Source organism: Erithacus rubecula (assembly GCF_903797595.1).
Source record: "Erithacus rubecula genome assembly, chromosome: 3".
In the NCBI taxonomy this organism is placed as follows: domain Eukaryota; kingdom Metazoa; phylum Chordata; class Aves; order Passeriformes; family Muscicapidae; genus Erithacus; species Erithacus rubecula.
Genome location: NC_136689.1, coordinates 98,118,689 through 98,132,007, shown reverse-complemented (window position 1 = coordinate 98,132,007; position 13,319 = coordinate 98,118,689). Strand labels below are relative to the sequence as shown.

Here is a 13,319-nt window from a genome sequence, read left to right as displayed (position 1 = left end):
GAGTGGAGGAGGGAACTCTCCTGCTTTCAGTAATTCAGCCTCTACATGAGCACAGAGGCATAGCTGAAGAGGGGGACCAGGAGTGCCTTGTAACATACAAAAAGTGAATCCTGAACAATCGGACTTGTTCAGGCCTGGCAAGTCTTTCAGTGAGCAAGACATCGGAAACAATTTAGTAACATCTACATGGGGCATGTCCTCCAGCTGCTTACAAGAGCTACTTGGGACCAGATGGATCTACTGCTGGCTCTGGCCTGACACATGCAGTCTGCTCTCTGCCCTTTGCAGTATTTTTATGCTCATCATCAAGAACCTAATCCTCCTGACTTGTGGGCAGGTGGAAGCAAACTTCCTTCTCCACTCCAGTCACTCCAGATTAATGTCCTTGGTTGTTGCTGCCACCATAATAAGGTTGAATTTTGACTTTGGTCTTGGGAGAGTGATTCAGGAGACCAATCTCTGCAGTCTCAGAGGAGCTGACTGATGCCACCTAGTTTTGCCAGAGTTACAGGCACCTTTACTAGGAGAGATGTCTCCCTATTAAGTGTCATCCATCTTTACATCCTAGAAATCACAGGCTCTCCTTTCCAAGGAAATTTATTTCATTTCTGCAGGAATTATCTGATTAACTGTGGATTTCACCAGGTCTTGTGAAGCAGTACTAGCACTGCTGAGGCTGTCAGAGATGAGGTTAACATGAAGGTGTGCACAGATGTCTCCTTACACAGAAGGGACTGGACATTCTCTGGTGTGAAGGCACTCTGTAAGTGCTGGGAGCAGTTAGCGCACCTCAGTCTTCCCATCAACTTCCCTGAGCTACCTTAGGCTTTTCTTTGTGCGTTGCAAGTTGGAGTGTCACAATCAACAGAGAGCGAGCACTTCTGGTGACCCCTTGGATGGTTGCTTCCTTTAAAGAGCTGTTTCACTCCAATCTGGAGATAGCCATGAATCATTTTACCTTCTCAGGACTAAGTCAGTTGGCTGGAGATGGCTTCCCAAATGGTGAATTTGCAGGAAGAAATCTTTGTAGATTAGCCAGGATTGCTCGTTTTGATGCAGAGGCTCTGTGCCTCCAGCTGACACCTTCTAAGACTATGTATGGAATTTAAGATCAAACTTAATGTAGTAACACTTCAGTAGAAAACTACTAAAAAGGTATCAAAGGACTGAATAGAGATTAATCAAAAGGATATAAAGAGTGCAACAGAGGTTTCTGTAAGGTTCTTGTCCTTGAACCCCAGCACTGACTTGGATGACTGATGGGACATGAGAGTACTGCCTTCTACTTTCTCATCCCTACCCTTCCACTAAAAACTTCCTGGGAGGGGTGAAGGGAACAGATACCTGGGTCTATCTCAGCCTTCTGGGAATGGATGGTGTGTGCTTCTTCTTGGGACTATGACCATCTGAGCTTTTTGTCACTGGTGATTAAATGTTGCCAAGTCCTTGTGCATTCCCCATAGAAGTTGGAGGTGCTGTCTGGTCTCTGAATGCCTCCTTGCCTTTGAGGCTGTGGTGGCTGCATCTCCCTACTGCTTTTCAGCTTTGGTTGAGCACTTTAGGTGTATACCTATGACTCTGCACATGGTGCCATAGCATACACTTCTGTTCAGCTCTTTCCTCTTCCTCTCTGTGAATCAAACATCCTTACTGAAGCTGTAGATATGTTGGTTGTTTTCAGGTAGAAGTTTTGTTCTTTGAGAACTCTATTCCTCTGGTTTCTGTGCCTCAGGATTATTATAAGGGCTCATAGAAATAAAAGTGCTGAGAATGGAACTGGACTCACATAGCTACAGTGCAGTTTTTTGATGTTCCCAGCAGTACTTCAGGTACTGCAACATTTTTTGGACAATAGTAGCCTTACTTGCAGCACAGCTTTTCTGGGAGCAGAAACAGCTTCAGCTCTGGGTTCTGCTTCTCCTGACCAAGATCCCTGTTGTCTGTTGCACTGTATATGGTGTCTGCAAGGCATGTGCATCAGTCTGGAGCCTGACCAGTGCAATGATGCTCTGTTGCTTTCAGTGGGCTGGCAGCACATCCTCTGACCTTCTTGCAGCTGTTTTGGTAGTAACAAAATCATTTGACAGTGGTCAAAATAGGTCATTACAAAAACCCAAACCAATCCCACTGTCTTGATTTACTATTTAAATTTGGATTACTTTTTTCTAATCCTCATTCAATGTAGACCAGTGGTTTTCTCTTAGGTGCACCATGAGTAGTAATAGGCTAGAAAGCCCTTTGACATCTCCTGCTCACAAGTTGGTCTGATGTGCATGAGAGAGACTGCTGTTTGCAGACAGCTGCCAGTTGTGCATTCCCCAAAGTGTGCCAAGTTATGCTCTGGGTAAATGTCATGTAATCATGGTCCTTTGGAGGATGAACAAAGTTTTAAAGTGTCAAAGTTTTAAGCTGATCAGTACAGAAGAAAGATGGTGGAATCTGCCAGCTTGGAGAATTGGAAGTGGATTGGGCGGGGGGTTGTGTTTGTTTTATAGTTGTGGTGGATGCCTTACCTCCATTTTGATGTTGCAACACTAAATTTCATGGCATTTCAAGTAATTGCATGAGTGTTAGAAGCATGAAATCAATACTTAGGCAGAAGGGGTTTCTTAAGATTAGTAGTAAAGCTGGTGATTGATAAAGAAAAGGAAGAAGGTTTTGTGCTGATGAAAAAAGCATTCTCTAGGTCTGCGATTTAATCTAGCTAAAGATTATTGTGGAGTTTTGGGTGGGGGAGAGAAAGAAACATTTACATCCAAATGAGTGGGTTTTCATGGTTTTTTAAAATAACTTCTCTAAACCTGAAGTTTTTTGTGGCAGCATATTATCTTCAGAGGACACATTCCTGCTTGTAATTTTGGTGTAGCTCATCCTTACACTCTCATAACTGGGGGACAAAACTCAAAAACATTCTGACCTGTGAATATAGAAGTAAGTTAATCCAGAAGAAAATCAGACACCAGGTTGAGTTGTAGATGCTGAAAAATTGAAGTTGCTAGATTTTGCCTTGCCTCTCTGCTTTTACTATTCACCTTTCTTTCTTATACCTCATAGTCCTGTCAGTTTGCAATCATACTTCTAAAGCTGCTCATTTAATTAATTTCTAACTAACATTTAAAAACACTTTAAGACCTTTTAAACCATTTTTCCCCCTCTTGGTTTAGAACACATGTGTACTGTGGTGTATTTTGATGACTGCATGTCAATACATCAGTGCAAGATCTCTTGTGAGTCCATGGGAGCTTCCAAATACCGATGGTTTCACAACGCCTGCTGCGAATGTATTGGGCCAGAATGCATCGACTACGGCAGTAAAACTGTCAAATGCATGAACTGCATGTTCTGAAGCAGGAAAACTGTAATACAGCAATACTGAGGCCAAAGTAATCTCTCTCGGTTAAAGAGACTGGGATTGCAAATACTGCATTTTGGTGGAGTGCCTGCTGGTTGCAATTAAATGTACCTGGTTGAAAAGAGGATGTATAAAATCAGAGAACTTTTTTTTCTTATTTTTTTTTCTTTTTTTAAATTCATGTAACTAGTAGATGTTTAAACACTATGTTTTAAACTTATTTTTCTTTATTTCTGCTCAGATGGTACAGTCGTGCTCATTGCTATTCTGATTGTTTTCCTTTGATTTGAAAGTATTGGCTATACTGGTTTTCAGAATGTAATACTCTATCTTGTAGTTTAGAGTAGGGAAACTTTTAGAATATGTAATGAGATTTCCATTATCTAAATTCAACAAATAAATAAATGGCTGCTAGGTTGGAGGGAGGGTGGATGTTGTTTAGGGGCTGGGTTTTTGGGATTTGGCTTCTGGTTTTGTTTTTTAACTTTATTATCTTCCAGGTTTTGAGGTTAGCTTTTTATTGTGGAAGTGTATTTGGAGAAAAATAAAAATTCATGCTTTCTCTTCAGGTTCAAACTATGGGCTGTCATGGATAAAATCCTAACTTCTTAGAAGGGCTGCCCAAAAAAACACAATGAATGGAACACTTTTCCTCCAAGTTTCATTTGCCCTGCTCTCTTTTCATTGGGGTCTATGATGTATAATTTATGTGTTACACAGAATAATCTTTTCAGTCTTCTCTTAGATCCCAAAATAAAGCTGTTAAGTGCAGTTGCATTTCCCACCTTTTGCACTGTTATCTAGGGTTATTACACCCTGTACATTTAGTCCAGTAAAGGGAACATGAAAGGCTATGATGGATTTAATGACTAAAGGAATAAAGAATGAAATGACAGGAACAAGCAAGCGGTACAGGTCTGAGCAGCAGGCAGCAAACATGTTCCCATTTAGTAATTTCCTGTGAATATTTATTCCAAAATATTTTTATTATTAAATTTTGTTTTTTCCCCCCTCATAAATTTTTGTCCATGAAGAAGGGAATATGTGTCTGCAAAGGCAAAGTTAAAGTCTTTTGAGTTTAGAACATTGTCCATTTTTCTAAGTAAGAGTTTTTATGTGTTGACAGTTACATAGCAGTTACTATGACCCATTTAAGGGCTCCAGATAATGGTACTAAGTACAAGAATAAAGTGTATGAGTAGTTAATGATCAGCTTTTTATATTTATAATAATGTGGGTTTTAACTCCTTGAAACTCCTCAGTCTAGAGGGATTAAACTGTTTTCTAGTTACACCTGTCTATCTGTACCATGTACAAATGAAAGCAGTCATATTACATTTATTTTGTTGAAAAATTTGCCTGAATGTTTTTAATTTTTTTTCTTCTCATGATACAGTTCTTTCAATAAGATGGAATAATAATAATATTAATGATAATAATAAAACAAAAAGCTACACTTGTTAAATAATGTTACTTTCTTCATTGTCTTTTACAGCTATAAAGATGTACTTGAAAGATGAATGTTATTAATTTGAACTAGTGGTTAATGGAATGTCTTCATACTTAAAACTTACAGTTAAATGATAAAAGATCATAGACAAGAATAGAAAAACTTAGCTCATAATGGAGGAGTTCTTCTTCCTATATTTTACAATTCATGTTATATTTTGTTCTGCTAGAATTTCTTAAAATGAATGGAAGGGAAGAATAAGTTAGAGTAGCTGTGACTGTTTGTAGCTGGAGGATGATGCATCAACATTCCTGACCAAGACAGGAGACACATTGCAATCAAGCAAGCAGCAGGTCACTAGCATCCTTAGGATTTTTGCAATCTTAAATTATTGGAAATATGAGGGTAGCTCAGAATCTTCTTGGGGGAGGAACAGGGCTGATGTTTCTGATCAGGCACCTGCTGCCCCATGGATCTGTGACACTGTTTCCATTTACATCCTCAGAATTTCACTGTGAGGTCAAATCAAGGGGGGGTGGGAGGGATGGGGGAGTGGCCTAACAGGTGTCCAGGAAATGCTGTGGGGAATGGCATAAAAATGTAAACACAGTTATCTGTAGTGGCCTGAGAGAAGGTAGTGCACACCTTCTGGGGCTTGCCTTACTTTTTGTAATTTCTGATGCTGTCTAGAGTTTGCTGAAAGTGTTGTGTGTACACAAATGTCATGCAGCAATACCCATTGTATTTTATGATGATGAGTGTTTTAAGAGGTATTTTAATAAAAAGACATTACTGGTTTTTGTGTTTGCTTTCTCAAGAGTTTCTCAGGGAAACATTACCAGGAAGCATATTGTAAAAGTTACTGATCTAGTTGGATAGAATAATACAGAGAATTAACTCTCCAGCAATTTTTTTCTGTACCTAAAAGTGTTGCTTTGAAGTATTTTTCTGTACATAAATAATTAGTACTCAGAATGTTCTTTCTGCAAAACCTAACCATTTTAGAAAGTTGTTTATTTAGTGTTATCAATTTTGCAGGAAAAGTCATAATTTATTTTGGGGTCTCTTATTTCACCCTACATCTTAATAACCAGCAAACCACCACCTATAGAAGAACATGTTTTTATAGCTTCTTTTAGTTAGGAATGTTCCCCAGGTAAAGCATTGGCCACTTTTATCACTGTCCTTTGGGACAGAATTGAAAATCTCTGAAGGTAAAGGGAAGCAAAGAGGGAATTCATACAGTGAGAAATTATACAAATCCCTAGTGTGTTGGGGGTCTGACTGAAAAGGGATGGAGCGCCTTTTATTATTCTTTCTTTAAAAGTAAAAAAAAAGGTTTTGTTTAGTTGCTTTAGGGTTTGGGTTTGTTTTGTTGGGTTTTTTTTTTGGTTTTTTCTGCACAGGCACTTGAGTACAAAGGTCATAATATGACATTGTTTTCCTGCCATTTCTTAAGGTTCCTGGCTTGCTTATAGCATGCTTCATGGATTTCTCATCTAATTCCCAAAAAGTAAATATAAGAACACCTGCTTGTATCTTTAATAATAAATCTATGATCACTCCAGTGTCCCTCTCAAAATTATGGCTATTCTGATACCTGGGTCCCAAGCCCCTCATCCTGCTGGCTGGAGTGACTTGGAAGTTTGCTGGTGATTGCACAGTGACACTGAGCCCACACAACACAGATACACTCCAGTCTCTCCAGCCCTGTGACCTATGGTGCCCTGTCCATGGCTGGCACTTACACCTGCATGGGCAAAGCATGGAGACCCAAAGAGAGGACAGACTGTGCTGATGAGGCACCTGCAGAGCACAGCCAAACAGCAACCTCACATTTTGCTGTTAGATTGTAATGTCTGTTGGGCTGGGCAAAAGAACACCTTTACCAAGATTTGACATGTTCCCTTGGCATGACAACTTTGACAAATCACCAGTACATCATTAAAATTTGTGCTACTTGTATGTGAAAACACACTTAGATACAAAATCTTCCTAGAAACAGCAAACCTGATTCAGACAAATATATTTAAGATGTAAGGGTGGCCAAGGCTCAAGATTTCTTACACCCTTTTCATTGCTTAAGCATTTATAAATTTTCTTCCTACCACAGAGAACTAGGAATTATTTGGCTCCGAGCCAAACCTGTTCTAGGGAAAGATGTTCCTGCCCAGGGCAGAGGGGTTGGAAATAGATGGTCTTTAAGGGCCCTTCCATCCCAAACCACTCTGTGATTCTATGGCTCCATAATACTGCTCATAGGAGTTGCTTAGGCAGAGTTCAGCATCATACACATTTTTTGGCTTTGTTCTCCTACTCTGTTGTAATTTCTATGAACAACATACCCCAAAGGCATTACCTAATTTACTACTTCTAGGTTTTCCTGTTGTATCTTCAGGGTCTCATTGTTTCACTTGTTTGTTTCAATATATGGCCAACTGATTTCTTTCCTAAGCTAAATCTTTTTATGTCTGCTGTGTATTCCTTTGTTGCTAAGAAGAATTACACAGCATATCTAAAGTTATCCCAGAATGGTACAGCCCATGTAGACTCCCATCCTTCCAAGACAAACTCAACCCTAGAACTGGCTTTCTTGAAGTAGTGGAAGGAGGAAGGAATTATTCATTAACACAGCTTTGCCTTTTCCCTTTCCCTGACCAAATGCTTTCTGAAGCTCCCCTCCATTATTATTTTAGTATTTTTATGAAGCTCAGGTACATCAGTGAAACTGATTTTCCAAGCAGAGTGTTTGCCCACCTCAGAATCTTTGCTTCACTTTTTCTTTAAAGGAGTAAGAATTTACTGAGTGAATGTGGGGCAAGCTGAGGGTGTAAGAAAGTGCCTCTGTCTGTGTAAGTTTGCCCCAGGCCACTGAATTTTGCAAGTCAGAAATCATCCAAATGTGTTTCACATGGCAGTAAATTGGTATAGTCAGCACTGCACACAATCACTTGTTTGTCCTCAAAATCTGGGAGAAGATTCATTCTGGGTTCATTAGCTGATGGACCCATTGTGTGTGAACTTTTGTTAGCAGTGGCCTCTAAAAATACACATTCTTCAGAGCTGAGAGCCTCTGGCCACTGTCACTTCAAGTGGAGATCCTCATGGGCAACCATCTCCAATTACTATGGGATGTTACAGAACTAACCCTTGTCTCTTCTTTTGCCAGGAGTGAGGTGGCCTTTATATACATCGATAAAAGAAACACATTAGCTGTGATGTTAAATTAAATAGTCTGGTGAGCCCTTGCTGTTACACTGTTTCTTCTGGAGAGGAGCAGGAAGACTGGAAGTTGCGAGGTTATGTAATACGCGGTGAAGACAATACCCCTGTGCTCCAACACTAATCGGAGTGTTTACAACCCTCCCTTTTGTAGCTGCCACTGAATAGCACGAATTCCTGTGGGGGACCTTTTACATTACCGCAGGAGGTGGCACAAAGAGCTCATTCGACGGGGACTAAGCAGCATTGAGTCTCAAGTGAATAAATGGAGCAGGTGGCACGCTGCCACAGTATTAATGTGTCCAATAGGCCGGGGATTATGCTTGAGGCTGTGGGAATGAATCGGCCCTGCTTCTGACTGAAACAAATTCCCCTGTTGATGAGCAATCCTGAAAGGGATTCAAATTATGCAGGTGCTCGACGTAACAGAAACTTGCATTGTAAGAGACAAAATAACCCCACAAAATTCCTTATAACATCACTGTAAACAGGATGCATCTTGAGATGGGGATGTGTTCCTTGGCACAGGTCACCTCCAGCAGCATCCAGAGCATTTCTCCATTTCCCTCGCATTCCAGAAAGCACTAGAGAGGAATGGGTAACTCCTCTCAGGCGGTCAGGTTTGTTATGCAGAATGCAGCTGAAGCCAGGGCTGTTCTCATGTGAACTGAGGATGTGAAATTCTGTCAGCAGTAATATCACATGGAAGGTGGCCCAGGTAGAGTCCTGTGGAGCTGTGTCAGCTCCCACACCAAGACTGATGGCTTGTGGTGTTTGCTGACCTCCCACTCCAAGTGTAATCTCACAACTCATTCGGCCATACCCATCTTTAATCACTGCCAAAAGAATCTCAAAATCACAGAATGGGTCAGGTTGGAAGGGACCACAGTGAGTTACCTGGTCCAACCTCTGCTCAAGAAGGACCATCCCAGAACACACAGCACAGGACTGTGTCCAGATGCTGCTGGAGTATCTCCAGCAAGGGAGACTCCACAACCTCTCTGGGCAATCTGTTCCAGTGCATGGTCACTCACATGGTGAAGTTCTTCCACATATCCACGTGGAACTTCCTGTCAATCTGTTTCTGCTGTTGCCTCTTAGCCTATTGTTTGACACCACTGAGAAGAGCCTGGCTTCATCCTCTCGGCATTCTCCCTCCTTCAGATACTTATAGACATTGATGATGTCCCCTCCCAGACGTCCCTTGTCAAGGCTGAACAGCTCCCTCAGTGTTCCCTTGTAACAGAGATGCTCCAGCCCCTTTATTATCTTTGTTGCCCTTCACTGGAGCTGCTACAGGAGCTTCATGTCTCTTTTGTACTGAGGAGCCCAAAACTGGACACAGCACTCCAGATGCAGCTTCATCAGGGCTGAATAGAGGGGCACGATCACCTCCCTCGACCTGCTGACAACGCTCTTCCTACTGCAGCCCAGGATCTCATTGGCGTTCTTGGCCACAAAGGCCACTGCCGGCTCATGGCTTAGGGATGCTTACGTTCTTTGAGCTCCCAGAGCAGCGACCTACTGCCGGCCGGCTCTCGGCGTCTGCTGAGGGAGCTTCACATACGTTTCTCGCCGGGATCCTCTCAGCAGCCGGACCCCGCTCCCGCGGGTCTGGGGGCTTCTACAGCGATGAGGGGCAGAGGAGCTGCAATCCCCCGGCGGCGCGCTGGCCGCTGGGAGCTGTAGTGCAGGGCCGGCAGCGACCTGTAGTCCCTTTACCGGCAGCGTTCCCCCGGGAGAACTACATCTCCCGTCGTGCTCCGCGCGAGGGAAGACCGGGCCCGCCCTCCTTACCTCCCCCGCCCTCGCGGCGCGCGGAGGGAGGCAGCGGCGCGTGCGCGGTGGCGTGAGCTCGCGCCGCTCCCCGCCCGTCCCTGCGAGCGCCGGGCGGCGGCGGCGGCGGGATGGGGCGCGAGGCGGGGCGTGCCCGCCGCGAGTGAGGCCGAGGCGGAGCCGCTGCGCGGGCGAGCGGGACCCCCCGACGGTCAGTGCGGGGGCGCGGGGGGCGGGCGGGCGGCCCGGCCCGACACCCCGGTGAGGGGCGCGGGGCCGTTCCGGGTCCGGGCGGGCGGGCGGGCGGGGGCGGAGGAAGGCGTGGGGGGGGGCACACAACTGGCGGCGCGAGGCGCCATCGCCCCGCGGCGCGAGCGGCTGCCGGGTGGGGGAGGGGCCGGCACGGGCTGCTCAAGCGGGAGGGGCGGGGCCTGGGGCGGCCACGCCCATTCCCCCTCAGGTCGCTGCTCGCCCTGCCTCCCTCTGCGCTACTTTACCTACCTCCTTCCTTTCCTCTCTGCTCCCTCTTTCCTTCTTTCCTTTCTTCCTTTCCTCCCCGTTCCGCGCTCGGGCGGCTGTCCGTGTGCTATGCTTAGGGGCCGTGTTGTCCCTCCTGCCCTTACGGGAACAGGCACCGGGCACCTTGTGCGCCCTGTTTCCTTAGGCGTTTACTCCCTTTGGATGCGGGGTTCGCTGCAGCTCGGTCTGGGCTGTGGGTTGGCTCTTTGCAAGGTCAAAGGGTTGGTTTTGGGTTTTTTTGTGGGGAGGGAGAGGTCGGGGATTCTTATTCATTTACCTTCACCTAGAGGTCTCATCTTAAAACCCAGAAAATTTACTGTTATTGTAATTTTTCTGCATCTAGTATGTTTAGCAGGTTCTGAGGATGTCGTGTTTCCTACCTGATAATGTTTAGAAAGTGTGTGTTACTGTTCATCATAGAATGGTTTGGAAGGAACCTCAGGGGCCATGTAGTTCTAACCCTTCTGCCATGAGCAGGGACACCTTTCACCAGACCAGGTTGCTCAGAGCCCCATCCAGGATGGCCTTGGAACACTTCCAAGGATATGTTAGTGGGTGATGTATGAGCAAATACATCTTAATTTTAAGTGCTAACAGATGTTCAAACAAGTGACAAAGAAAATGTCAGCAATCCACACCAAAAGTATCTGTTCATGAGAATGGTGTGGTTCGGATTTCCTCCACCCTGATGTTCCTGAGGTTAATGATGAATGTTGATGGGAAATAATAATTTTAAAAAATAGGCTAAGGCCTTTTTGCCAGCTGCATAAACCAGGGTGATTTGTGCAAGTCCTTTGCTCCAGAACAGGAAGACAGCCCTAACTGTGTCCTTAAATAAGTGTTTGATCTGGAAACAGCTTGAAGTGCTTACCATGCGTGCTCTGCATTGCCATAACCCACCATTTCAGGGATGGTGTTAAGGCTCCCTTGGATAAGACAGGATGGTAATGGATGTAAATTTATTAATAAGCTTACAGGAGAATGGCAGAGAGATCCATTCAGTCCCTTAGGTTTGGGTTTTGATGTTACTTGAGGTGTTGCATACAGGTCATGGTGAATAGTGCTGTGCTTCAGTTCATTTCAGTGCAGTCTGTGTATAATCCAGTCAGTGTGACGAGCTCTTGGGTGGCTCTTTTCTACAGAGAAATAAATAGGAATTTTAAAAAGCCCTTCCAGATTTTTGTAGTTATGGGCATTTAGGACTTCCAAGTGTGGAAATTTATTAACCCTCTTGCTGTGATGTTCTAGCTAGCTACATCAAGAATAGAGTTATTTTGAAGTAGGGAACTCTACATACCTGTCCTAGGGATCTCATTTCTAACTTAGAGAAGGTAAGTTTTCTTCACACATCTTCAGATCTTAATACTCCATGTGCAACTTTGGCATTGTTCTGTCTTAGTTAAGGTGTATTCAGGGGTAGGAGGTCATATTTTGTAGTTTGATGGTTTTTTTCCCCAAAGTAAGGATTTCACAGTGAAATCCCTGGTGTGATTGTAGTTATGTGGGAAAGAAAGTTCTTTTTCTGTAGGGCAGATTATTTCTATATGTGCACATCTACACTGGACTATATTGTTCTGGAATTGCAATGACTGTGCTCCTGCTTCAGAGCTGCACAACTCGGTTCTGCAGATGTCCTTGAGGCAAAGCTGACATGCACAAGCACTACATCTAGCTCTTTGGGCTTCTCATCTCCACTGTGCCCTTCAGGCACTCCTCCCAGTAAGTGTTAGCTGCATTTTCTTACAGAAAAGGTTTGCATATTTCCTGAGTAAACAGTGCTGTTTCTTAATGGTAGTTTTTAGACTAATATGGAAGATGCTGCTGTTGAGCAATAAATACTACCAAATGCTAATTTACTTTGGTGTCATGTAGCTAACCTCAAAAGGCCAAAATGTACTATGGTATTTATCTTCAGTGTATAGCAGTATAGTGTAGCATAATCTACCAAGCTTGTCTCTGAACCAGTGTGTCTGATCATGTTGAATCAGTGCATGATTCACTACCCTTACAACTAGTCATGGTTTGCTATGTGCATGGTTTACTATCCTTCATCAACTTCTCCTGCTGTTCCCCAGAGCCTCATGGATCATAGTTTTCAAATTGTTGCTCAAAAAACAATTAAAAATGTATTAAATGGGGCTGGAAGTACATTATGGAGTAGGAAGTTTTGCTTGGGCTGCGTCCCCAGGGGTGGTGGTGTTGAGGGGTGACTGCTGTCCAGATAACGTTTACATCTTCTGCTTGTCATGGCTAAAACCAGAAGGGCAAGGATTCAGAATGAGTTTAGAAAAAGGAAGGGTATGACTCCTTTCCTGTCTATACTTGCCCTTCTCATCCCAACCATCCCTCACCTTTTGGGCTTGACATGAGGGAATACAAACCTGCTTGAGGGTGTGGAGGTAGAGTGAAACAGGCTTTGATGGTGGCAGCAACAGCAAGTCTGCAAAACTGAGTAGCAGCAGGGATCCAATGCTCCCTGCTTCATTTTTCTTTAGGCTGCAGTAAAAACTAGGAAATGGCTGCTTACTTGGGATAGCTACTGGGAATTAAGGATTTATATGGTATTACCCAAGTAAGGAGTGATGAATCCAGTAAGTTGGCTCATTCAGTAAATTGGCTCAAATATGTCCAAGGAGTTTCTAGTTTATTCTGCCCCGTTACTAGCAGATAATGTGCTAGGAAAAGAATTATTTAGTTTTCATCAGGAAAGTGCTGTGACAATTTTAAACTAGTAAGGAAGAATTTGTGAAAATTATAAATACGAGGTACAGTGACTTCAGTGGATAATAAGGTAAAAAACTCCACTTAATACCTGAATTAGGTACATCTGACCAAAAATATTTGGAAAGTATGACTGGGTCTTGGTGTTGTTTATTATTAGTTGTGCATTAAAAAAGCTCAGAAAACATCTCTTTTTCTTATTTAATGACAAATTCCACATATACATCAGGGTAACGATGAATTCCACATATACATCAGAGACTGAAATCTGCAAATTCA

The 13,319-nt window shown here is 43.5% G+C and overlaps 2 protein-coding genes across 2 annotated transcripts in view; both read left to right on the top strand.

Annotated features, from left to right (window-relative positions):
- Positions 1 to 5,600, top strand: part of TWSG1 (twisted gastrulation BMP signaling modulator 1) — an 83,278-nt gene extending 77,678 nt beyond the window's left edge. Inside the window, exon 6 of the mRNA XM_079299677.1 lies at positions 3,165 to 5,600. Within this exon, the coding sequence (XP_079155803.1) occupies positions 3,165 to 3,346 (182 nt within the window). The 3' untranslated portion in view covers positions 3,347 to 5,600. The remainder of the gene's footprint in view (positions 1 to 3,164) is intronic.
- A 4,247-nt stretch (positions 5,601 to 9,847) lies between these two features.
- Positions 9,848 to 13,319, top strand: part of RALBP1 (ralA binding protein 1) — a 32,534-nt gene continuing 29,062 nt past the window's right edge. The window contains exon 1 of the mRNA XM_079300292.1: positions 9,848 to 10,011. The gene's annotated coding sequence lies outside the window, so the exon portion shown is untranslated. The remainder of the gene's footprint in view (positions 10,012 to 13,319) is intronic.